The 27173-nt window shown below is 37.2% G+C and overlaps 1 protein-coding gene across 2 annotated transcripts in view; it reads left to right on the forward strand.

Moving 5' to 3' along the window:
- Rnf17 (ring finger protein 17) overlaps window positions 1-27173 on the forward strand; it is a 161723-nt gene that overhangs the window by 68587 nt on the left and 65963 nt on the right. For both annotated transcript variants that reach the window (XM_019208895.2, XM_010633821.3), the window contains exons 13-16: window positions 1393-1582; window positions 2438-2606; window positions 3315-3505; window positions 5484-5625. In XM_019208895.2, coding sequence (XP_019064440.1) covers window positions 1393-1582; window positions 2438-2606; window positions 3315-3505; window positions 5484-5625 — 692 coding nt within the window. The remainder of the gene's footprint in view (window positions 1-1392; window positions 1583-2437; window positions 2607-3314; window positions 3506-5483; window positions 5626-27173) is intronic.

The raw sequence follows: 27173 nt of genomic DNA on the forward strand, positions 1-27173 counted from the left end.
AAAAAAAAAAAAAAAAACTTAAAGAGTTAATGATTAAGTAAAGGGGACATGGGAGTTTCAGCCATAGTAGTGCTAAAGTGAGACTATATATGGTGTATGTATAGGTGTATGTAGGTGTGTTTTACATATTATATGAGAGTTCTTAGGTGGCTTGTCTCCTTTGCATTTTATCAGGTGGATGAGAGGGGGCTGGTTTCCCTGGTCTTTTATGTTTCTGGCTTTCTCCGTACTTTAACTTTTTTATATAAATTCTTATGATAATTGCATTATCTGGTGCCTGTGTAGGTCTAGTTTCTCTCTCTTGTCTAATTATTCTTGTTCTTTTTTCCAGTAAGTTTATTGGTACATTTAAAGCAAACAGTACAGTTACATTTATTTGTCTAGTTATTCTAATAGTAGAGTCTTAATTGTAGACCACTGCTTTTAGTAAGATTTCCTTTTTTTTTAAATAAAACCTATTCCCTGAAAAAGCTGCCTTTCCCTCCCTGTGCATTGTGACACTAGATGGTCTTTAGTTTGGGAAGTGTCCTGCAAGACAGCTCATGGAGGGCCAGTGACATGGGTGTTAAAAAGATTTTACCAACAAAGAATGTAGAAAAAATAAGAGTTTATTTACATCAGGGTACAATGTCAAGAGGGACTACAGGCCAGTTTCCAAGAGAAAAATCATAGCAGTCAGGAAGAGAGATTGGGTTTTTATAAAGGTTTGAGGATATGGAAAAAGGGTCTAGATAGAAAATACAATTCTCTAAAAAATGTCTTCCTGGATCAGCACCTTGTAGATCATCAGGGAGCACCTGTATTCTCTTTCAAATTACATTTACAGTTGCAGTTTTGACAAGACTATTTTCTCTGACTTATAGAAGGGCTTTAGCTTTAAATCAGAATGTCTGCACATACCTTTTAGAGAAAATGGGTTGGTGCATATTGGGAGGAATGGACTTTGCATCAAAAGATTTGTTGAGGTCCTAAGACCTCCTACCTGGGATGTCTTTAACTGGAATTCTTTCCTTAAAGCTTTTATCTTTTTCTTACAATAGACAGCCACTGCAGTAATAATAGTATATTGTAGAATTTATTTACCTGTCCTTCTTTGAACTTGTTAATGTCAAGACAATCTTATTCATCTGTGCTAATGTAGTACATGAAACATTGTTCTTCACCGAATGACTACTGAGTATTCTGGTTTTATCTCTTTAGCTTGTAAGAATCTCTGTAACAAATTACCATGATACATTATCCTTTAAGTGTATAAAATTTGATACAGTACTGTATGTTCAGTAAATAAATGAAGATAGTCACAGAGCTAATGTACTTGTCTGTAAACTGGAAATGTATTAAATGGCTTTATTCATTAACATGGATGATAATTTGTCTCCCTTCATTATTTAGGTACAAGGATATTTGTGAAGAGTATTGCAAATGGAATGTGGTGCCGAGGAACTATCACGGAATTAATTCCAATAGAAAGTAAAAATATTAAAAAACCTTGTAGTCCAGCCAAATTCTCAGTCCATGAAGTTGCACTTATAGAAATATTCATGGTAGATTTCGGGAATTCTGAAGTCCTAATTGTCACAGGGTATGGTATTTTATAATTATTATATATTCTTGGCCTGCTTAGAAATATTTGGGGGGATTAAATAATGGTAGAAATTAGAAAAGGGTAAAGAGGAATAATGCGTCATATTTGACTGCCCAGACATACACTTTTAATATATTATTCTATGTTTATTTTACTAAGCAAGATATTATTATTAATATTACTAGGTAAGGAGCATAGAATGAAACTTAATATACTCCAAATTTTAAGTATTCTTCATGTTGTTTCAAAGCAGGGAATGTGTACCAAGGTGATTCTTTTAAAGTATTTTAGTTGGCTGCAGTGATGATGGAATAAAATCATTTTGTTATTATTTCACTAAGGAATGTTAAAGCGTCATTCTGTTTAACTCTAGATATTTAAAATTGTTTTCCTAGGTCTTTTACTAAAATAAGCTGAAATGGTTCTGTATACAAACCACTATTAACTATAGAATAGTCACTTTGATTAATGATCGTAGCTTTATAAATAGATCTATAGCAGGGAAGTCATTATTTCCTTTAGGTTTAAACTGAATAAATGGATGATATTTCAAATGTAACTGAGATTTAATTATGTAGCTTATAAAAACATCTGTGTTATAGGAACAAAAGTCAGTAGTGAGAAAATATAATTTTGGACTATGACTTTCTAGATGATTAAATTTAAGAAAATAAAATTTTTTTTTTTTTTTTTTTTTTTTTTTTTTTCTGGTACCGGGGATCGAACACAGGACCTTGCACTTGCCAGACAGGTGCAGTGGCACTGAGCCCAGAAATGCATGCCTTTTAAGGATGAAAGCAAGCCCAAAGTTGTAACATTATTTTCAAAAAATACTACATTAACTCTTCCTAGAGTTGGCAATACCCATGTGAGACCAGAACATACTGCTCAGCAACATATTGTACTAGATGATTTATGCCTGGTTCTAAGGAAGTCTGAATCGTGTATTGAAGAGCTGCTGAAAGACATCCCACCATTAGCTCACCCTTGTTCTTTGAAAGACATTGTTCCACATAATTCAGTAAGTGAAACAAATTACTTCTTGAAAAGCTAAATATGCCAGTTTTAGCTATACATTGTCAATGAAATTGTTGCGTTTAGACTCAGGGAGCATAATATACCTCGTATATTGCTGATAGGAGAAGTTAGATTAACTGATTGTAAATGTTTTTATTATACTATAGGCTTAGGTTACACATCCACAATTACTTTTTAATTTTCACCATTTAAGTGGAAAACTAATGCAAAATACTTTGGGAAGTGGTCTAGGGATTGAACCCAGAGCCTTCACACTGTGCTACATCCCTAGATCTCTTTATAATTTTTTTAAATTTTGAGACAGGGTCTTGCTCAATCATAAAGTTGCCCATGCAGGGCTTGAATTTATAGTCCTTCTGCCTCAGCATTCCTGACTGCTAGGATTATACACATGTGCCACTACATCAGTCTAAGAGTCATTATTTTCGTATTACCATAGTATTAAATAGTAAAACTAAAGTCTAAAGTGAAAACTGCTTATAAACAGCTTGGGAACGTGTCTATAAAATACGTACTGTGCATACATTAAGACTGCCCTTGGGTTTGTGGTTTCAAATATTCCTTATATGTATGGTTAGTTCAGTGACTTTGCTCAGAGTTGCAGACTGGTACAAAGTTACATCCAAACAATGTGACTTTAAAGGTAATTATAATTACTAATTACTTTGGAATTTTACTTTTTTTTCCACAGAATAAAGGCTGGGAAGAGGAAGCTAAGGTGGAATTTTTGAAAATGATAAATAACAAGGCTGTTTTAATGAATGTTTTTGGAGAAAAAAATGGTATGCTTATTGTAGATCTGCAAAAACCATCAACAAATAAAATAAGCAGTGATATGCCTGTATCTCTTAGAGATGCATTAGTTTTTATGGAACTAGCAAGGTAAGTAATTCATCAAATATTCTTTGATTATAGCTTAAAACTGTGGGCTATAAAGCAAATTTAACATACCCATAGAGATTAGCAACATGGTTATCATTTTCTGGTTGTTGTCTCTTAAAAATGCATTCAGTTAATTTGGTTTAAGAAAAGAGAGTAAAGAAGATGTGGTTTTTCTATAAAATGAAATATTACTCAGCCATAAAGAACGAGAAAATAGATTCATTCATAGGAAAATGGATACATATTGAGGATATCCTCCTAAGTGAAATAAATAAGTCACACATGTGTAAATACCGAATAGTTTCCCTGGTGTGAATAATCTGCAATAACACATAAGATCCTAATAAGATTACTGACATTTAGAAATGGGAAAAAAGGAGCTAAAGGTGTAGGGAAGGTGGGATGGGTAGGGGAAGGGTAATAAGGGACAAGAAAAAAATGTGAGATAATGAAAAGAGGAAAATAAAGTGTTTGTAGATGGGGAGGGGAGGAAGGGGTAAAGGGAGGGCAGGGGTAGGGGGAAAAATGAGAACCAAGACTTGTCATGTAGAGGTACAAGATCCCAACAATGAATGTAACTGTACTGTATCCCTAAAATATACCAATAAACTCAATTAAAGCTGGAAAAAAAAAGAAATTAGGGTGTAGCTCAAATTAGAAAATATGCATTGATGTGAATCATTGTTGGACTCTGATAACTACAAATAGCTCTACTGTTTCAAGAATTGTAGTTTAATTGTTCCTAACTTAAATTTCCTAACCTTTGGAAAGAGTTCATGGTCACTAATACATACTTAATGTCTGAATCTGAAATTCTTAATGTGTTCTTTTCTTTATTTCTGATGAGTGAAAATGTGATAACTTAAGGAATCATAGAGGTAGTGGCAGCCTTAACATCCTATCCTGGATGATTAAATGACTCTAAAAATGACCCAAGTAGGTTGACTAACAAGGCAAGCAAAAATTAGAGTAGAATTAGCTTTGACTCTAATGCATTCCCAGCTCTAAAATATCCTGACACAGATTTGAAATTTAATTACTAAGCTCTTACCCTTGTGCCATAACAAAGATGGCATAAGGAGGGCTGATATAATGGGCAGTATAAAGAATTTATCCAGCTGGGCGTGGTGGCACATGCCTGTAATCCCATCACTCGGGAGACTGAGGCAGGAGGATTGCCATGAGTTTGAAACCAGCCTGGGCTACATAGTGAGTTCCAGGTCAGTCTCAACTACATAGTGGGACCCTGTCTCAAAAAACCAAAAAAATTAAAAAATGAAAAAAGGAATGTATTCAGCAAGGATAAGAATAAAGATAAAGAGTTTCTTTAGGCCCACCTACACAGTCAAGGAGGACAATAAGCCAGTTTCCAAAGGGTAATTGTGAGATCAGGATGAGAGTTTGGGGTTTTTATAAGGGTTTTAGGATGTGGAAGAAGGGTCTACACAGCAAATGTGATTGTCTAAAGAATGCCTTTTTCCAGATTATCTAGTGCCTTGCACATCTTTGGGAAGCACCTGCATTGTGTCTAACATTAGATGTTCAAAGTTGACAAGACCATTTCCTTTGGCCTCATAGAAGGCCTCTTAGCTTCAGATAGGGAAGTCTGTCCACGTTGAATTTTAGGGAAAATGGGTCAGGGCTCATTGCAGGAATGAATGTGTCTTAGATGAAAGGTTTGTAGTATCTTGTGTCATTATGGTCAGTGTTGTTATACTGTCTTATAACTGCTCAGTCCTAGCTAGTAAGACTGCTTTACAGACCAGTGCTGCTGCTAAAAGGTTTAACCCTTTTGTTGTCAATGGGCAGCCACCACACTTGGTTTAGTAATTGGAGACAATATCAAGAAATGTAATAAGTTAGGAGAAATAAATTGGAAAGGAAATACTTTGGCTAAGTAAATTGTAAAAGCTTCAGATCAAGTAACTTAAGAGATACTTTACGAAAATGACTCATGTTTTTAATTGTTTTCAACTAGGTTTAGGTCACAGACACCAAGAAGTCACATTGAAAATAGTGTGACTTTACACTATCATCCACCTATTTTGCCTAAAGAAATGACAGATGTTAAAGTTATGATTTGTTTTATAAATAGTCCTACTGATTTCTATCTTCAGTTGGTAAGTATATAGTGTTCATTTGGAATTTTTTAAAAGTTTTTAAATAAAAACATATAACAGAAATGTGTGCCCAGTATTTATATTAGAGCAAATGAACCACTGTTGACCTTCTTTGTATATAAATCTCTTAGAAGCTGTATCTTGTTTGTTTTTGGTACCAGGGATCAAACTCGGGCCCTTGCACTTTCGAGGCAGGTGGCAGAACCACTGAGCCAAACCCCCAGCCCTGAAGCTGTATTTTTATACAAAAAGTACACAGGATTCATAGTAAATTGAAAGAATTTTTTGTCCTGCAAGGTAGTGAAGATGTAGGGAAAAGACAGTGAATTATTTTTTAATGTATAAATGTTTTCTTCCTACCTTGTGAAATCTAGAGACTAGAAGCACAAAGAGCTAGCAAATCAAAATGTAATGATAAACCTCATCATGTACATCTGAGAATTTCATTTATTAGCAAATGGTTTTCTAAATAACTCCAAAATAAATTAAAATATTTCACTCTGAACTCTGGATATGTAACTAATGTTTGTTTAACCTGTAACAGTAAAAGTTCATCTTTATTGATCTCTCAGTGCTATATGAATTAACTGATCAAAAAGACTTTAAGCCAGGCATGGTGGCACAAACCTGTAATCCCAGCACTCAGGAGGCTGAGGCAGGAGGATTGCTGTGAGGTGAGACAAGCCTGGGCTACATAGTAAGTTCCAGGTCAGTCTCAACTACATAGTGAGACCCTGTCTCAAAAAAAAAAAAAAGACTCATAAGACTTTATGTAAATTAACTCACTAATATTAAAAAAAATCTTGAGAAAGATGCTGCTGTCTCCATTCACATGTGGAGACTAACCAATGAAGTGTATTGCCTAAGGATGTGAAACTACACTGGCAAAGCCAGGATTGAACTGGCTTATTTTTTTTTTCTTTTTATTGAGTTTATTGGTACATTCTAGGTATACAGTACAGTTACATTCATTACTGGGATCCTGTACCTTTACATGACAGGTCTTGGTTCTCATTTTTTCCCCTTGTCCCTGCCCTCTCTTCACCCCCTCCTCCCCTCCCCATTTACAAATACTTTATTTCCATTTTTTTCATTTTCTCATATATTTTTCTTTTCCCTTATGCCGTTTCCCCTATCCTTCCCACTTTCCCTACACCTTTACCCCTTTTCTTCCTATTTCACATTGTTAATTATCCCATTAGGATCTTGTGTACTATCATAGTTTTTCACACCAGAGAAACTATTTGGTATTTACACATGTGTGACTTATCTATTTCACTTAGGAGTATATCCTCAATATGTATCCATTTTCCTATGAATGAACCTAATTTCTCATTCTTTATGGCTGAGTAGTATTTCATTTTATAGAAAAACCGTATCTTCTTTATCCAGTTTCTATCTGATGGGCAAATGGGCTGTTTCCATGTTTTAGCTATTACAAACTGTGCTGCTATAAGCATGGGTGCACATATATCACTGTGATATGATTCTTTTAATTCTTTTGGAAAGATACCCAGCAGAGCTATGGCTGGGTCAAATGGAACCTCTAGTCCCAGCTCTTTGAGGTATCTCCATGTTGATTTCCATAGTGGTTGCACTAGTCTGCACTCCCACCAACAATGGAGAAGGGTTCCTTTCTCCCCACAACCCCACCAACATTTGTTATTGTGTGATTTCTTGATAGCAGTCATTCTTTGTGGGGTGAGGTGGAATCTCAGTGTTGTTTTCATCTGCATCTCTCGAATGACCAGTGATGTGGAACATTTTTTCATATATTTGTTTGCTGCTTTTACTTCTTTGTCTGAGAAATGTCTGTTCATTTCAGATGCCCATTTTTTAATTGGGTCTTTATATTTGGCGGGGCTGATTGTTTTTGAGTTCTTTATATATTCTAAATAATAGTCCTTTGTCAGAGGAGCAGCTGGTAAAAATTTTTTCCCACATTGTAGGTTGTCTCTTAGTTCTTTTGATGGTTTCTTTTACAGTGCAGAAGCTTTTTAATAAGATAAGATCCCAGTTTTTGATTCTTTCTGCTAATTCCCGTGCTACTTGAGGATTTTGAACTGGCTTATTTTAAAACCTTATAACCTCTGGGTCTGTCATCTCCAGTGTTGCACTACACTTTCTGGCTCCCTAGATGATTTGTGGAAGGTACTTATCTGGCGCTAAATTAGGACCTGTGTTTCTTGCTTGCCTGCTTTTTCTTCAGTGTCTTTTTTTGTTTTTGTTATTACGATAAACTATACATAAATTTACCACTTTAACTATTTTTAAGTGTACAAGTCAGTACCATTGGTTATTTCCACAATTTTGTGCCATTTAACACCATCTATTTCTATAATTCATTCATTACCCTTACAGAAGCTGTGTACCCCTTAAACATGAAGATCCTTTTCTTCCCCCAGCTACTGATAGATTCTATTCTACTGTCGCTATGAATCTGTCCATTCTAGGTACCATAAACAGAGTCATATAATATTTTTTTCTTTTTATGTCTGGCTTATTACACTTGAGCATGACATTTTCAAGGTTCACCTGTAGATCAGAATTATATTCCTTTTTATGGCTGAATAACGAACATATATTTTGTATATCCATTTATCTGTTGATAAATGCTAGGGTTGTTTCATTTTTGCCTATTGTGAATAATACTGCTATGGACATTGGTATTCATTTAGGTCCCTGCCTTCAGCTCTTTGTTTACTTGATTGGTTGTTTTTAAGATACGTAACTGGGAGTGGAATTGCTGGGTACTATGGTAATTCTGTGTTCAATTTTTTGAGAAACTATCAAATCATTTTTCATAGCAATCATAAAGTTTTATAGCCCACCAGCAATGCACAAAGTTCCAAGTCATCACCAGAAGTTCTTTTCTGTTACTATTTTTTAAATGATAGTCATCTTAATAGGTATGAAGTAAAATCTCATTGTGGTTTTGATCTATATTTTCTCATTAACTTGTAGTGTTGAATATCTTTATATGTGTTTATTTATTGGCTGTACATATATCATTTTGAAGAAATATCTATTCAGATCCTTTTTCTGTTTTTTTAACTGAATTATTTTGTTATTGGGTTGTAGACATTCTTCATATCTGGATATTAAGTCCTTGCATATATATGACTTGCACAAATATTTTCTCCCCTCCTGTAGATTATCTTCCCATTCTCCTGATATAGTGTTCATTGATCCACTGTTTTTTATTGTTCTTTTGTTGCTTGTGCTTTTAGTGTCATATCCAAGAAATCGTTAATAAATACAACATCATGATGCTTTCCTCCACGCCTACTTAAAATTTTATAGTCATACCTTTGTATGTGTTTTTGTTTTTGTTTGTTAGTTGCAGTGCTTGCGACTAACCCAGGGACTTGTGCATTTCTAGGCAAGGGTTCAACTACTATGTTACACTCTTAGCCCTGTATTTATAGTTCTTACATTTAGATCTTTTTTTAATCCATTTTGAGTTAGATGGTATTTGTCTTTTTCTTGCTTAATACCTCTGACCAGAATTTCTACCACCGTTTTGAATTCAGTGTGCAGAAGCAGATGCCTTTCTATAATTCCTGTCCTAGGGAAGCTTTTGTCTTTCATCATTTCAGGATGAAATCATCTGTGGGTTTTTTCTGTATAACCTTTTTCATGTGGAGTTAAATTTTCTTCTGTTCTTACAGTTTTTTTCATGAAAGAGTGCTCAGTTTTCTAAATACTTTTTGCAGCAGTTAAGATAATCATGTTCAGATCTTTTTCCTTCATTTTATTAATGTGATATGTAACATAGATGTTCATATGTTGAACTGTTTTTGCCTTTCAGAATAAATCTCCATTATAACACAATAGATAATTCTTTTGTCATAAATTTGATATAGTAGTTGTCTTGGCATCCACTTTAGGTCTGACAACATAAGTTGTTTCAAACTGTTACTCCACGCCACCTATATGACCTAGTTGAAACTTCCTTTCTCTATGTGGTGGTGTCTTAGTAACTTTTCTCTCTGCTGAGACAAAATACCTGATACCCAAAGTTAAAAGAGGAATGATTTAATTTGGCACACAGTTCATAGAGGTTTCAGTCCATAGTTGGCTGCCTCTAAGGCACAGTAGCATGGCAGAGAGACATCCAAAGGAGAAACAGTTCATGATGGGCAGCAGGCAGCAAAGCAGAAGACAGAAAGCAGCAAAGCAATGAAGCAGCAAACAGCAAAGTAATGAAGCAGCAAGCAAGAATAGCAGTCCCCTTTCTATCCCTTATATTATACCCAGGCTACCCAACCTTAGAGTGGGTAGCACTCACACCCAGGTTGGAACATCCTCAATCCTATTGATCCCAGAAGCACACACTTAATCCCAGCATCATACACTCTAGATCCAGCCACACCTCTGAAAAGCCCCACTTACTACCGTGAAGGCTTTGGAGGAATATTTAGACACACACCATAACAGGTGGTTTGCAATAAGGCTGACTTTTTCCTCATCTCACTAGCCCTAAACCCAAAACTCATAGCTGCTATATAATAAAACCTAATGGTCAACACCAAAGTCATGTAAATAAGCTCCCCACTCAACATGTTTTCTTTAAATAACCTGAAGGCATATCCCTAAAGGTTCTCCCTCCCTTTCCTGCCCCCCACTTCTCTGGTGATAACAAAATACTTCTGTTATTTCACACATTTTACCATGATCTTTCATCTGTGTCTTAGAATGATATACCCAGACCTAGTTATTTTCCTGGTCAAGACTGTGCTACAGAATAGCTATCATGTTAGGAATACACTGGACATAGACAAAAGCCACAGAGTTTTCCTCCAATGAGAGGAAACCTGGTCATGGGTTAGACCCCTATTTATTATATCATCTACCAAAATGAAGTATCCTGTGAAAGTTAACTATAAACATCCATTACTGGCTCCCTGTCAGGGCAGGGCTAGATTTTACAAGGCACTCTAGAGAGAGAGAGAAAGACCTTAGATCAAAGGAAAATAAGACCTTTTAATATACTGAGTTTAGTTTATTAGTATGTTGTGGGTGGGGTTTTAGTTTTCTTTTTAAGACTGAGTCTTGGGCCAGGAATTTAGCTCAGTGCTTCCACCACCTGCTTCACAAGCACAAGGACCCAAATTCAATCCCGGTACCAAAATAACACCGAGTCTTGCTGTCTACTTCAGGCTGGTCTTGAACTCCCTATAGAGCCCAGGCTGACCTCAAACTTGTAGCAGTCCTCTTTATCAGCCTCCCCAGAGTTGCAATTATAGGCATACACCACCATACCTGGCTTATAAGTATGTTGTTAAGGATTTTTGCATCAACATTGATAAAGGGTTATTGATCTTCATGTTTGTAGTGTCTTCATATGGCTATTATCAGGTTAGTGCTACCTCTTAGAATGGGTTAGGAAGTATTCCTTCACTTTTTTGGAACAGTTTGATAAGGAATACTGTTAGCTCTTCTTTAATGTTTTGGTAGAATTGACCAGGAAGGCCACCTGATCTTGAGTCTTTCTTTGTTAGAATTATGATCACTAATCAAATACCCTTACTGGTTATGTCTATTAAGATATCCCAATTTTTCATGAGACAGGGTTTATAGGTTATACATTTCTGGGAATTTATTCACTTCAAGTTTAATTTGTTGGCATACAATTATTCATAATAGTCTCTTATAATCCTTTTTATTTCTAAAAATTGGTGGTGCTTTTTACTTATGCATACATGCATGCAGGGGACCAAATCCAACACTTTATACATGGCACACAGGTGTTCTACCTCTAAGGTACACTTTTCATTTCTAACTTTAGTAATTGAATCTTCTTTTTAAAGGTTTGTCTGTTTACTTGGTCTTCAAAGAACCAAGTTTTGGTGTCTTTTTGTGATAGTTTCTGTATCTCTATTTGTTTATTTTTGCCAACATTGGGTTTCATTTGGTTTTCTGTTTCCTCACTGATAATTCTGTCTGATTTTTTTTATCTGTTGTTGTTGATGTTGTTGAAATTATGATACTAGGGACTGAACCCAGGGTCTTGTCCATGCTAGGCAAGTAAGTAAACACTGCCCTTTTTAAAATTTTGAGACAGGGTCTTGCTAAATTGCACAGGCTAGTGTTGAACTTATGATCCTCATGCCTTAGCCCCCAAGTGGCTGAGATTATAGTTTTGTACCACCCCATGCAGTACTTTCTCTGTTCTTAAAAGTGGAGGATTAATCTCATCTGGTGGCACATTCCTAAAATCTCAGCACTTTGGGAGACTAAGGCAAGAAGATCACAAAGAATTCCTGAGCTTTTCGTTAATTCACATTTGGGGAGTTTTACCTTTACTATTATTTCTTTTAAAAATTATTGCCTCTTTTTCTCGTCCCTCCTTTTTTGATTTCCATAATGTATATATTGGTCCACTTGATCATATCTCACAAGTCCCCTAGGCTCAGTTAACTTCTCTTCAACCTTTTTCTTTGTGCTTTTCAGAGTTGATGATTTCAGTTCTATTTTGTAACTCACTGATTCCTTTTTCTCTTCACTTAAAGCTGCTATAATCCAACCCCTCTGGTGAATTTTTATTTTACTTTACTTTTGAGCTTCAGAATTTGTTTTGCTTATGTTGTTAATATGCTTCTTCCTGTGTCATTTTCCAGACTTAGATTAGTTCTTTGTCTGTTTTTCCTTTCCTTTTCAGCATGTTTAAGACAGTTGAGCCAGGGCAGGTGACATACACCTGTAGTCCCAGCTACCTAGGAGGCTGCAGCCAGAGAATCACTGGTGCCCAGGTGTTTGAGACCAGCCTGAGAAACACTGTTTCACAATAATTTGAAAGCTGAGGATTTGTGTTGGCTTACTTTGTTTTGTTTTGTTTTCTTGCTGCACACACCTCAGGTTTTGTTTTGTTTTGTTTTTGTTTTTTTCGGTGTGTGGGCAGGGATCAAACTCCAGTCCTTGGGCTTGCAAGGCAGGGGGCACACCACTGAGCTAAATCCCAGGCCTCCTCAGTTTTCTTTAGTAAAAGACAGAAAAAGTACAATGAAATCCAAAGGGTCTTGGCTATAAAGTGAGAAGACAAGTCCCTGGTGTAGTGACAGTTCTGGTGTCAGTACCTGAAAACTCTGTTCAGTCTAATTTAGGATCACTGCCTATTCCTGGAATTTAACAAGTTTCAGGAATTCTTGATATTAGGTGTCATATCTTCACAATAAGTTTTATATTTTCATATTTTTTAAATCTCCCCCCACCCACATTTTTTAATTGGAGTACAGTGGTTCTACAGATAAATGGGTTTCATTTTGACAGACTCATACATGTACATAGAATACTTTGACCATTTTCACTCCCCTGACAGTTTTATATTATTCATGTTCTGTCATTTCAACTTGGACAACATCTAGAATCTCTTATAAGGCAGGTCTAAGCCAGGTGTGGTTGCACATACCTGTAATCCCAGCAGTTGTGATGATGAGGCAAGAGAATCGTCACGAGTTCTAGGCTTTCCTGGGATACATAGTGAGTTCAGGGTCATTTTGGACTGCATAGAGAAATGTTGTCTCACAAAAGCAAAAAATAATAGACAGGTCTAGTGGTGATGAACATCCACAGATTTTATCTGGAATTATGAGAGTTATTTTATTTTTGTTTGTATGTTTTTGGTACCGGGGCTTGAACTCGGGTCCTTGTGCTTGCAAGGCAGGCCACCGAACTGCTGAGCTAAATCCCCGCCCATGAGAGTTATTTTATTTTTGTTTGTATGTTTTTGGTACCGGGGCTTGAACTCGGGTCCTTGTGCTTGCAAGGCAGGCCACCGAACTGCTGAGCTAAATCCCCGCCCATGAGAGTTATTTTAAAGTCCTTGTCTGGTAATGGCATTGTCCAGGCTTCCTCGGGGCATAGTTTCCTTTGATTTATTTTGTTCTTTGAGTGAGTCAGTCTTATTTTCCTGTCACAGTATAATAACTCTGGAGATAAAATTCCCTGCCTCCTCTGGATTTGATGGAATTTTTAATTATCAAATGCTGCAGTAGTTATAAACTTTTCAAAACTATTCCTTGAAAGACCATTCCTTGCCATGCATGACTGCCAAAATCTCTACTCCTGTAGCCTGAGCTCAGTAAGTGTTTTAACAGAGATTTCCTTGGATTGCAGAAGAGCTAAAGCAAAAAGTACACTCCACTCCACCTCCCCAGGGGGCAGGGCAGGGATGAGTTCGGGAGCAAAAGAGTACAACTTTCCCAGTCATTACAGATTAGCTCTTTGGTGGGATACTTCTTCACCACTTAACTAGGCCTCCTCTGAGCCCAGTGATCAGCACAAGATAAAAGTTCAGAGCCTTTCTTCCCAGGTCTTTTCTGAGCTTGCATCTTATTTGGCCAGACACGGCTTTCTAAATTCCCCCACCTATGTGAGTATCCTAATTTCTTAGACTCATCAGATTCTTCTCTGGACCTTAGATGGTCTTTTATATGTTTTTACCCGTGTTCTCTTGTTAAAAACACAACATAGACTGGGTAAGTAATAATGCAGAGGTTTGTTTTGACTCACATTTCTGGTACAAGGTTGAGGAGTCACATCTGGCAGTATCCCAAGGCAGAGCATTGTTATCACATGACTCATAAGTCTGCCTCCCTATGTAAATTTATCAGTATTCAGTCATGTGGGCTCAATCCTGACAACCTTATTTAACCCCCAAAGACCCTTCTCTAAACACTAAGTGTATTAGATTTCCACTTTTCTACTACCTCATAATGGGTATTAAATTTCAATACATGAACCCTCAGGAGACCAACTCAAACCATGTCCAAACCATAGCAATTCTGCCCTGGCCTCTAAAGTTGTGTCCTTTTCACAATGCAAAATTAATCTCCAGTAGTCCCAAAATCTTTAACATTGTTCCAACATTCAGAGTTCAGTAGTCTCCAGTCTTCTTTGAGAATCTAGACCAGTGATGGCAAACCTATGGCACATGTGTTGTTTTTCTTTTAAGACAAAAGATGTTAATGTATGAATTGTTTTTCCTAAACTAAAACCTCAATATTCTGGTTTAATTTCATTGTTGGCACTTTGCGATAAATAAGTGGATTTTGGATTGTAGTTTGGGCCCCCATCTCCAAAAGGTTCACCTCCACTGATCTAGGTAAAATTTTTGCAGTTATGAACCTATAAAATCAAAACAAGTTATCTCCCTCCAAGAAACAGTGGTGGGACAGGCATTTTGTATTGATTCCCATTCCAAAAGGGAGTAGAAGACAGATAGAAAGGAATAATTGATCCAAAGCAAGATTGGGATAATATAAACATTCTCATTTCAAATGTTAGCACAAGCTATATGTAGAATGTTTGAATGGCTGCATCCACAGGGCACTTTGCCTGAAATCAAGGAATAGAATCCCTGAAGTAGCCTTGGGCTTGGACAGGAGGCTCAGAGTACCCCAAGGTTCCATGAAATAGTTTGGCCCTGTTTAGTCCCTGGGCATGTGGTAGGAATAACAGACTTGAAGATTTCTAAGATTGCTCTCCAGGCCTTTTTCCCATTGTCCTGATGTAAAGTAGTTGTCTTTCTTTTACCTGAGCAAACACCTTCAAGCAAGTTGTTTCTCAGTCACGCTGTTACATGTTTTTCCCTTTGCTCCTTCCCTGGCCAGCCCAGAGACTTTGAATCTTTCTGTTCTTCCTTTTACTCCTGAGTCTCAGTGTAACCTGAATAAAATCAGCCAGTAGTGTCCATGCCATGACCTGAATCCTTTGTTTAGCAATTTTTTCCCCAAATAAATTAGAGCATCATTCTTAAGTTCACTTTTAAAATCTGGACATAGGTACAGTGTAGCCAGATTCTTTGCCACAGTGCAGTGAGGATGGCTTTTTTTCCAATTTCCTGTAGAATCCTTATTTCTGAGACTAGTTTCCTAACTTCTTGTCTCCTAACCCTACACCAGAGCAGTTTAGGCTTTTTATAGCCTGCTCCTCCAGACTCGTCCCACCTCTATCTGTTAAGCAGCTCCAAAGACACTTCGACATTTTCAGGTGTTCATTTTATTATAATAGTCATACTTCTGCATTCCAGCACTCCGGAATAGTCCTTTTCTGATGCCAGTAATATAGTACTGTAGACTAGTTAGGTTATAAGGGAAAGAGGTTTATTTTGGCTCATAGTTCAGGAGAACCCAGGTCAAGGAGCTTCATCAGGAGATGGCCTCCTTGCTGACAGAATCCCATCATGGTCCAGAGCATCAAGTGTCAAGAGATAGGGAGCACATGAATGTGTCTTCTGGACTATCTCCTTATAAAGCCAGTAGGAATCAATCTACTCTATTAACTTTAATCCTAATCATCCCTCTGTAAATTCCCACCTCTAAATACCATAGTTGAATTGTTTCCCTTCTTAATACCTCTCCATGGGTATTAAATTTCAACATATGAAACCTTGGGAGATCCACTCAAACTATATCTGAATCGTAGAACCACCCATTAACTCTTCCCAGGTGCCTAGGTTTGTAATCCCCTTTGTGGCTTTACAGACTGGTCATCTGCCATCTTTTTCACCTGTGTTCTACGTTATATGAAGCAGAAAGAAGCTGCCTGCATCAATCCTGAAGGAATCCCCCGATAAGTTAGGATACATATACTCAGTAATTTGTAGTAAGGTCTATTGGGTTTCTGCTGGTTAAAGAAAAGAACTGATAATAGACTGTTGTTGCTCAAGACCAAGACCACTTCATTGTGGGGGGAGGTTCAGGCAAGGGCAAGTAGAAATGCCACAGACTTTTCATGCCACTTACAAAGTGGCTTCTTGATTGGACTTTGGTGGCTTTTATTGGGTTTGTTTAGTTGTTGTAAACTTTTGACTGCTTTCTAGAGCTCTGATGGAGTTGTTCAGATAATTTTTCATTTGCTCAGTATTTCTATGTTGGAACAAGAGCTAAGGGCTTCCTCCTCTCCTATTTAATTGGCATCACTCCTGTACTGATTTTTTTTTCCCCTGCAGCAAGGCTTTATTGAAGGAACAGAGCTCCTGGGCTACTTTCAACAATGGCAAAAAAGAGCAAACCCATTTGGGGTTTAGGACAGCATCTTGTGTAAGCATGTGCTAGTGATGAGGGTAGAACTGATTGGCAGGCTTGAATTCAAAGACAGGTAGGACTATAAGTGGCAGGGCTTTGTGATGGGAAAGTTAGTTTGCAGTCCCCCCCCTTCCAGTAATTTATTTTCTGCAGGCAGGAGCCACTTTATCTAGCAAAGAACACTATCATCCCAGACTCTCTTGTTATTTTGGAATAGGAGTGAAGGTCTCTTTCTCTGTATCTGCTTCCTGCTGGCAAGGGGGTGTTGATAAGCAATCTGGGGTGACAGATGGGATTTTATATGACAGTGGTGTGGTCCTCCCATGGCAAGGGGCTGTAGCCAACCTTGATAAGTTTGCTGGCTGTCTGGTTGGTAAAGTCCTGCATACATTCCTGCAAGAAATTTTAAAAACAATGGAACAGATAGGGTCTGAAAAGTAGGATTATGCAGTGAATAGTGAGGGGATCCAGGAAGGGAAGAAGCCATGCAAGCCATTGGTCAAAGTATCCTGGCAGAGAGTGTAGTATGTCTAGGTCTCGTCTGTTTTTCTGTGCTCCCTGAGGTTTTTTTTTTAACCTTGTTTTCAACAATGCCAGATTGGTTTATAAAGTAACAACATTCTTCTCCTAATAGGAGGCATGTTCCCCCTCTTGTTGTTTTTGTTATGTCCAGGATCCATCTACACTGGAGTACCACGCCTGCCAGCAAATTAATTTGGGACTGCAGGCTGACCAGAGAGTCTGCTATCTTTTCCCTATCTTTATTTAGCTCCTCGGATAGGGAAGTGTGTTGATGTGGAGATTCCCACAACCCCTAGCCCTATTCTTTCCAGAAGTCTGGCTCCCATTAGGAAAGAGAGTACAGGAATGGCACACTTGTTAAGATGATGGATATTGGCGGTTTAAAAAAAAGTTTAGCACATTTGTTGTTGATATTGTCTGTATGATCACTTTGAATTTGGCAGCTTATAGGCAAGAATAAACAAGATTTTTAAAGAAATTAGAGCATGAAAAATCTAAGCATGAGCACACTAGAATGGAAGGGCAGGTTGGGGAGAAAGTCACACTTAGATACTGAAATAGTGATTATAACCTGTGTTTGTTCTTAGATTATTTCACTAATAAAGGTTGTCTATAAGTCTGTTACTTTTTCATAAGTCTCTATAATTTTAGCTGTAAGAGACAATTTGAAGAGCATATCTCACTAAGAAATTTAAAACTCTAGTTGAGCTATTTTATTTTACCATAGATTTTCCTAATGATCCATAACTATGGTCAGCTACTGGTAGAGCTGCTAACTACCAACAGTGGTCAGTGCCTGGAGCCCCTTTTTATACCTAGTTTTATTACTATGGCATTATTTTATACCTCTTCTGGTTATTCTTTTCTTTTGGGTGTTTAAGACCAAGTTAAAGTGAGACGTATGTCAATGAATATGAACCTCTTGCTATCTACTGATGTAGTTAAGTCTCTTTAGGCATTATTTTGGAACCATGCATTGAGCCTCTCAGCTCCTCTGTCAGTGTCAACTGTCAGGATGGGTGAAGGCCTTGCTTGACCATGTTGCTTTCAGTGAAAGCACACTCCCTCTTCGTGACCCTCCTTTGGCACATGATATATTTGTCCTCTGGTGTCCGCAGTCTCCCTGCTCAGGAGGTTGGGTGACTTACCAAAGATGTAGGATCCCATTGAAAAGGTTCCTTCATGTCCTGAATTCTTTGTTGACCATGAGGGGCTAGGGCCAAAATATTGGCTGTTCTCCTAGCCCACTTACATTTCTGGCTTTGGTCTCCATACTTTAGTTGCTTAACACCCAGAAGAGAAGATCAGTGACATTAGTAGTGCAATAGGATCAGTGAGCATAACTATTATAATTTTATCTGAATAGCAGGCATTTTGGAATCTAAAATATAGAGGACTATTATTTTTATCAATCATGATGTAATAGTTGATTTTCTGTAGAATATTAACTTTGAATTTTAATATTTGAATATTAAACTTTGAATCAGGAGCCACACATAGTAATAATAATGCTTTAGTATGACAATCATAACACTATCTTTGTAACAAACTTAGATATGTATCTTAGTATAAAATACATTGTTAAATGCAGTCATTCCCCTCCAAAAACACATAAAAAATGGAAAATTCTTAAGTTATTATCTTTTGATAGGATGCCATCTAAGGAAAATGTATGGGCCTATAAAGGTACCTGTTACTTTGAGTAGCTGGAGCAGAAGAGAAGGGCAAAAAACCTGGATCAAAAGGAGGTTATAGCCATAAACACTATGTTGGAAGACCTGAACAGTCAGAAAACATGAATACATTTGTACACCAGAAAAGTAGCAGTAGTAATTATTGTAATTATATGAAACCGTATGTCCTATAATGTAGGTTGGTACCAAAAGGATCTTTTTTTTAATAATTCCTTGATTTTTCCACAGAAAATTTTATATTTTGAAGATGACCAATATAAACATATCACAATAACAGCATTAAGAACTCAACCCTTTGATGATAACCAATGAAACATTTTATAACAATGTATTAAGTGATGTTTATTGGGGGGATATGTCTTCCCAATAATATAAAAATTATTGGGGCTCCAATTAGTGAACAAAAGCCAGAAATAACTGTTTTCTGAGCAGCTGCTGCTTTATACATCAAGGGGAGTCCCATCATCCAGCCATCTCCCCAGACCAAAAAGTTTTTATTTAATTATCATGACAGTTTCCTTTTTTATTTTTTTCTTGTCTGTGGTACTGGGGATCAAATTTTGGACTTGTGAGGTGGGTGCAGCACCACTGAGCTAAATCCCTAGCTAGATAATTTCCTTTTTATATAACCTGTAAAAACCAGATTATAACAATTAACAATTTATTTGTAACCAATAAAAAATATATTACTTTTTGAGCTATAGAATGTAGACAGCAGTATGTATTAAATCAAAATTAATATTTGATGTCATTTTGATCAGCTAGCAACCTGGGAGAAGAGGAAGGCACGCCTTTATAACATTTATTGAAAATACAATTGTATAAACAAAAACAAACAATTGGATGGACACAGACAAACATATAAGACAATTTACAAAACTAGAGTGCCCTCAAATATATTTGGCCCATTGAATTATAACATCTCTTTAAGACTAGTCAAAACTTTTATAGGTCAATTAACAGAGATCTCCTATAATTAGAATCAGAAGGAATAAAAATGCTTTATACCTGTAAGTGTAATTTTTATAACAAACTAGTAATAGAACAGTAGCATAATCTTGTCTTATTGTCTGTAAGCAGAAAGTAGAGAAGGGCAAGTTAATGCTATAATTACAATTCAAGGATTTGTAATGTAAAAGAAATGTTTTAAATACATCAGTTAAACCAAACACCAATCAAACATTACTTTAAGTTGAAGACAAAATGTACATTTGTCAATTAGCCAAAATTTATAATCTGATTTTTTTTTTGAGCATCCCCTGCCTGGCAGGACATCACAGTTGATTTTAATATGGAGCAGGCAAGCAGTCTGTAGCAGGCACTGGGCTGTAACCTGGCATTTGATCTTAGAGCTCCAATCTTAAGCATTACATTTTCTTTGAATTGTTTTAAAACCTTGTATTTCCTTTTTACATATTTATGTAGGAAACAGTAGGGTCCAATGAAATTTCTTGATAATGCAGCCTGTCAAACAAGTTGTTGATATGTAAATAGGTAGGGCCAGGAGAGGATTTTACTTTTTTTTTTTATAGAGTCTTGCTTCCCTCTCCCCTCCCAGGAAGCTGAGGTAGGGAGAGCAGGCAGAGCAGTGGGTATAGGTACCTTAAAAGTCTCCCCTATTTTTGCAGCCTTTTGCATAATATGGCAATAGGAGATAAGAGGAAACAGAGGTAGTGGGTTGCCACTGCATCTGAGGAGTCAGTAGTGTTAATTCACGCTTGTTTGGAAGAGGCTGGGGGAGCAGGGAGAGCAGGTATGTGGTGAAGAAGAAGTATGGGGACTGGGTGGCTTTGGGTGTGGCAGAGGGAGATGCTGTGGGGAGGGAGAGCACTAGGAGGGAGCCAAGGAAGGCACCAAGGAAGAAGTGGAGGTGGGGTTGCAGGGTGCAAGCAGAGTGAGAGGGGAGTGATCAGGTTGAAGGCAGACATGTCGGGCTCTGGGCAGGGATTAGGGGTCACAGGGGTTGCAGCATGGGCAAGGAGAATCTGAGAAGTGGTGCAAGATTGACAGAAGGCGGGGTGGGTACAAATGTAGGAGGAAGCCTGAAGTAGGCCATTTACCATTGCATTGACAAAAGTTATAAAGATGCAACAAAATGTTTGGGTTAAATGTTCCATTTTATGGCCAGTGGGGAGGGCCAGATGTGGAGGGTCAGTCAGTATCAGATAGCTCCCAAGGAGAAGGGCAAAAGAGATGAGACTCCTCATCCCCTTTGACAATCTCCAGAGAGAGAGAACAAGAGGAGCCCAGCTGATGGGGCGTCCCCCAGAGGCAGTGATTCTGGCCATGGGCCGAGGTGTCCATCTGACCTAGCACTAGGATTTTCTGAGTGAGAGGGACAAATGACCTGTGAGAAAGGCTGATCTGAGTATCACCCAGAGAATAGGGACTGGAGTGGATGGTGGGGTATCAGCAACGGCAAAGGTGAAGGCCCCAGGTTGGATGCTCAGATGCTCATCAGGTAGGGTCTGGGAAGAACTTTCGGGAGGGCAGTCAACCCCGACCAGCAGGGGATGGTGGTAAAATCCCCACTGTAGCCTTCCCAAGTTTCCTCACCAGAATGAAAACCAGCTAAAACAGGAGCACCCGAGGCAAGGCTTTATTGGGGGAAAGAGCTGCTGGGACCTCGAACAAAGGTGAGAAAGTCAACTGATTTAATGTTCACTCTGAGTACCTATGAAAAAATATGAGTAGAATCTATTTAGAAATAAAATTTTAGGAAGTTAAAAGTAAGTTTTAAAATAATTTAAATGAAATAAGGAAATACAGGGGTTCAGAAAATTTCCATTTGTATCATCTTATTCACAAAAGAGGAAAAAACTTCAGTTTTCCCCATTTGAAATGCATTTAATTTTTTAACCTTAATAATTGGTATTTAGAGAACTAATCAAGCATTATCCTTCAATTTTTTATACTATTGGACATATAAAAAAACTATTTTGGGACTACACTACATAGTCTTGTTTAATAATGAGAAATCTATTTTATGCAAGAATATAATACTTCACAAACTCTACACTGTGTGTGTGTGTGTGTTTTGAGCCAGAGTCTCACTATGCAGTTCAGCCTGGCCTCAAACTGGGGCAATCGTACTGCCTCAGTCTCCTGAGTACTGGAATTACAAATGTGCACCACCACACCCAGCTTTCTACTATTAATTTCAGGAAGAATTATCAATTTACTTTAAAACCCATTAGATGATAAGAATTTGGACATTCCTTTTTTGATTTTCTATTTTTTTAGACACTATCTCACTGTGTAGTTCAGGCTGGCTTGGAACTCACTATGTAGAACAATCTGGTTTCGAACTCACAGAGCTCCTCCTCCCTCAGGCTTCTGAGTTCTGGGATTATAGGTGTGTTCCAACACTAAAGGTTGGATATTCTTTTTTTCAAAATGGAGTTTTTTGGTACTTTTTAAGTATACAGTACAGTTACATTCATCATTGGGGTCTTGTACCTTTACAAGACTTACCTTGGTTCTTATTTTTTCCCCGTACCCCTGCCCTCCTTTTACCACCTAAACCCTGCCCTATTTATAAAGACTTTGTTTCCATTTTTTCCTTTTCTCATATTTTTTCTTTTCCCTTATTAGCTTTCCCCTACCCTTCCCACTTGCCCTACATCTTTAGCCCTTTTCTACCTATTTCATATCAGTTATACAATTTGGATCTTTCTTACACTTTAGTTTGTCACATCAGAGAAACTATTGGTATTTACACATGTGTCTCTTATTTATTTCACTTAAGGTCTCACTATGCATCCATTTTCCTATGAATGGCTCAAGTTTCTCATTCTTTATGGCTCAGTAGCATTCCATTTTACAGAAAAACCACATCTTTATCCAGTCTCCAACTGATGGGGTAATGGGCTGTTTCCAAGTTATAGCTATTACAAACTATATCACTATAAACATGGGTGAGCATATATGACTGTGGTATTATTCTTTTAATTCTTTTGGAGTGATACCCAGCAGAGGGATAGCTGTGTCAAATGGAACTGCTAATTCTGTTGTTGGAGGTATCTCCACACTTATTTCCACAGTGAGTGGTTGTACCAGAATGCACTCCCACCAACAATGGACAAGGGTTCCTTACTCACCACAACCCTGCCAACATTTGTTATTGGTTGATTTCTTGACAGCAGCCATTCTTTGTGGGGTGAGGTGGAATCTCAGTGTTGTTTTCATCTGCATCTCTCGAATGACCAGTAATATTGAACATTTTTTCATATATTTACTTGATTCTTTTACTTCTTTGAGAAATGTCTGTTTATTACAGATGCCCATTTTTTAATCCAGTCTTTATATTTGGGGGATCTGGTTTCTTTGAGTTCTTTATATATTCTAAATAACAGTCCTTTGTCTGAGGAGCAGCTGGTAAAAAATTTTTCCCACATTGTAGGTTGTCTCATCTCTGTTGGTTTCTTTTGCAGTGCAGAAGCTTTTTAATATGAGATCCCAGTTGTTGATTCCTTTTGCTAGTTCCTGTGCTACTGAGGATTTGTTCATAAAGTTTTTCCCTATGACAATGTCTTCAAGAGTTCTGCCTAACTTATGTTCCAGAAAGTTAGAGTTTCTGCTTTAATATTCAAATGTTTAATCTTCTTGGATTTTAGTTTAGTGTGTGGTGAAAGATAAGGGTCTAGTTTTAATCTTTGGCAGGATGAAATGCAGTTTTTTCAACACAGTTTATTAAAGAGGCTATCTTTCCTCCAGTGAGGATGGTTGGCTCTTTTGTCAAAGATGAGGTAGCTGAATATATCTGGAGTTGTTTCTGTATCTTCCAAACTATTCCACTGATCCTCAGGTGTTTTTCTTTGCCAGTACCATGCTGTTTTTATTGCAGTGGCTTGGTAGTACAGTTTCAAATTGGGGATTGTGATACCCCCTGCCATGCCTCTGTTGCCTGGAATGGTTTTTGCTATTCTAGGTCTCTTCTGGTTCCAAATGAATTTTTGTATTATTTTCTCTAGTTCTGTAACATATACTGTTTGAATCGGGATTGCATTAAATCTGTATACCGGTTTTGGAAGGATGGCCATTTTCACTATGTTGATTCTTCCTAACCCAGGAGCAGGGGATATCTTTCCATTTTCTTATATCCTCTTCTGTCTCTTTTCAGAGTGCTGTAGTTTTTGGTGTAGAGGTCTTTTGCTTCCTTCGTTAGATTGATTCCTAGATACTTCATTTTTAGTGATGGTATTGTGAAAGGAATTATTTCTCTAATTTCTCTCAGTCTCTTATTTGTGTACAAGAAGGCTATTGATTTTTCAGTGTTGACCTTGTATCCAGCTACTCTGCTAAAAGTGTCGATTAAGTCTAGAAGTCTTTTGGTGGAATTTTTTGGGTCTTCTATGTAGAGTATCATATCAGCAAATAATGACAGTTTAACTTCTTCCTTTCCTATCTTTATTGCTTAATTTCTTTCTCTTGTCTAATTGCTTTGGCTAATGTTTCCAGAACTATATTGAAGAGGAGTGGTGATAGTGGGCATCATTGTCTTGTTCCTGATTTTCTTGTAAAAATTTTCAGTTTTGGCCATTTAATATGATGTGCACTGTTGGATTGCTATAGCCTTTATCAAGTTGAGATAAATACCATCTATTCCACTTTTCTGCAGAGGTTTTATCATGAATGGATGTTGAATTTTGTCAAATGCTTTTCTGTATCTATTGAGATGATCATTTGGTTTTTGTCCTTGACTCTGTTAATATAGTGTATTACATTTATTGGTTTACATATGTTGACCCATCATTATGTATATTGAATCCCTGGGATAAATCCAACTCGGTCAGGTTGTATGATCTTCTTGATGATCCTCTGTATTCTGTTTGCCTTTATCTTATTGAGGGTTTTTGCATCTATGTTCATTAAGGAGAATAGCCTGTAGTTCTCTTTTTTAGTTGGGCCTTTCCCTGGTTTTGGAATCAAAGTAACACTTGCTCTCAGGAATGAGTTAAGAAGTATTGCTTCCCTTTCAATTTCATTGAAAAGTTTAAAGAGTAGTAGCAGTAGTTCTTTTCTAAATGTCTTGTAGAATTCAGCAGTGAATCCATCAGGACCTGGGCTTTTCTTAGTTGATAAATTTTTAATTACATTTCAATTTCACTGATTGTAATGGAGATGTTTCGAATTTTTTTATCTTCTTTGTTCAACTTTGGTAATTCATAAGTATCTAGAAATCTGTCCATTTCTTCTGTGTTTTCCATTTTGTTAGAATACAGGTTCTTGAAGCAGGTATTTATAATCCTCTGGATTTCTGCTCTAGATCTGTTGTGACTTCACATTTTTCATTCATAATTCCATGGATCTGAGCCTTTTCTTTCCTTTATTTGACAAAGTTGGCTAAGGGTTTATTGATTTTATTTACTCTGTCAAAAAACCAACTCTTTGATTCTTTGATTTTTTTTGTATCATTCTCTTAGTTTCCTTTTCATTGATTTCTGCTCTGATCTTTACATTTTCCTCCCTTGTATGAGCTTTGGGTTTTTGTTGCTCTTCTTTTTCTGAGAGCCTAAGATTACTCATTAGGTTGTTTATTTGAGCTTGCTCTGCTTTCCTAGTGTGGGCATTCACTGCTATGAATTTTCCACATGGAACTACTTTCATTGTGTCCCATAGATTCCTATATGTTGTATTGGTATTATCATTTACTTGCAAAAACTGTCTAATTTCTTCTTTAATTTCCTCTATGATGCATTGATTATTCAGAAGAGTGTTGTTCAATCTCCATGTGTTTGTGAAGTTCCTATGGTTTCTTATGCTGTTGATCTCCAACTTGATTGCACTATGATCTAATAATATACAGGGGATAACTTCAGTTCCTTTGCATTTATTCAAACCTGTTCTGTGAGCTAGTATGTGGTCTATCTTGGAGAATGACCCATGTGCTGCAAATGCTTTTGATAGTTTTAATCTACTGAATATCTGTTTGAATCTGTTTCATGGATTCCATTTCTTTCCTATGCTGGGCATTCATGGCTTCTGTCATGGTTCTGAGCTCATCTATTTTTTTATCTGTTCTTTTCTAGAGCCTCTAATCATGTCTTTCATTGTGCTCATCATCTCTGTAGTTATCTGGGAACTTATTTCTGTTTTGAATTTTTCTAGAGCCTGATTGATCTGTTTTGTAACTTCCTGTGCTATGAGTTCAGGGTGTCCTGGTGGTTGATTGTCAGACTTTTCCACCTCGTTTCCCCTAGAATTTGCTGTTGGTAAACTAGAAGTCTGTATTTGTGCCTTAAGTGTTTTCTCATTTTTTTTTCATTGTTGAGCTGTCCTTGGCTTAATTCCTAGGATAGTACTTTGATCTTTCTGATATAGCTGCTCTCTAGGTTTTGAGTCTCTAATGACTCAGAGACACTCTCATTTCATAATATCAGAAAGGACAACTCATTAAATCAATCACAACCGCTTTAGCCCAATTGATACAATTGCCAACACAATAACATCAAGCACAGCTTAGAAATTGACCATTTGTGGTAGTCATTAATCTATCACCTTTAACCATGTGAATCAAATCAACATCAAGGACCAGCCCAAAATATGTTTATAGTGAATAAACTCTTCAATATAGCAACTTTACCCTTTAGGATGGGGACTTAGAAGGAGTTGAGAAGAGAGGAATAGATAGGTAAAAGAATAGGAGAAGGTTTCCAGTGAAGCCAGAGGACACAGGATAATCACACAAATGAGGAAACTGTTGAAGACAAGAGGGAGAGACAGAGTGCAAGAACAAAGACAAGAATAGAACAATTTAACAATTATACAGAAACTATAAATTGTGTTCACTTTCCTTTGAAACTAATGACTATCAAGCAAAGGAGAAAGAAGAACGAAGAAATCTAAACTAGGGCAGAAACAGGAACAAAAAGGGAGATGAGGAATAACATGGGGGAGCAAGAGACTGGGAAAATGAAGAAAGAAAAAAGGAATATTCACAATGGGAAAAATAAAATTTTTTAAATAAAAATTAAAAATAAGAGGAAAAGAAAAAAAACATTTGACGGGCCTCTTTCAGAGTACATCTCTGCTGTCACAATAGACACTGTGGGCAGCAATGTGCACAACTAAGTCAATTAGTCTCAGCTAGCCAACAGTAGACCCCTGAGATTCAGGCTGAATTTTGGCTGCAAGGCCCTAGTTGAGCTCCCTGACCTCCTGCAGGGTTGAACTCTGCAAGGTTCTGCTGCGGGTTTCAGCTGCTCTTCCCTTGAAGATAGCCCAAATTCTGATGGAAGGTGGTGATCTCTCCAACTTATCAACTACAGAGTTCTGATGTGTCTTTATTGCTGTTGTTCAC

The sequence above is a fragment of the Fukomys damarensis genome, unplaced genomic scaffold, assembly GCF_012274545.1.
Source record: "Fukomys damarensis isolate Sample0158 unplaced genomic scaffold, DMR_v1.0_HiC HiC_scaffold_38, whole genome shotgun sequence".
Lineage (NCBI taxonomy): Eukaryota > Metazoa > Chordata > Mammalia > Rodentia > Bathyergidae > Fukomys > Fukomys damarensis.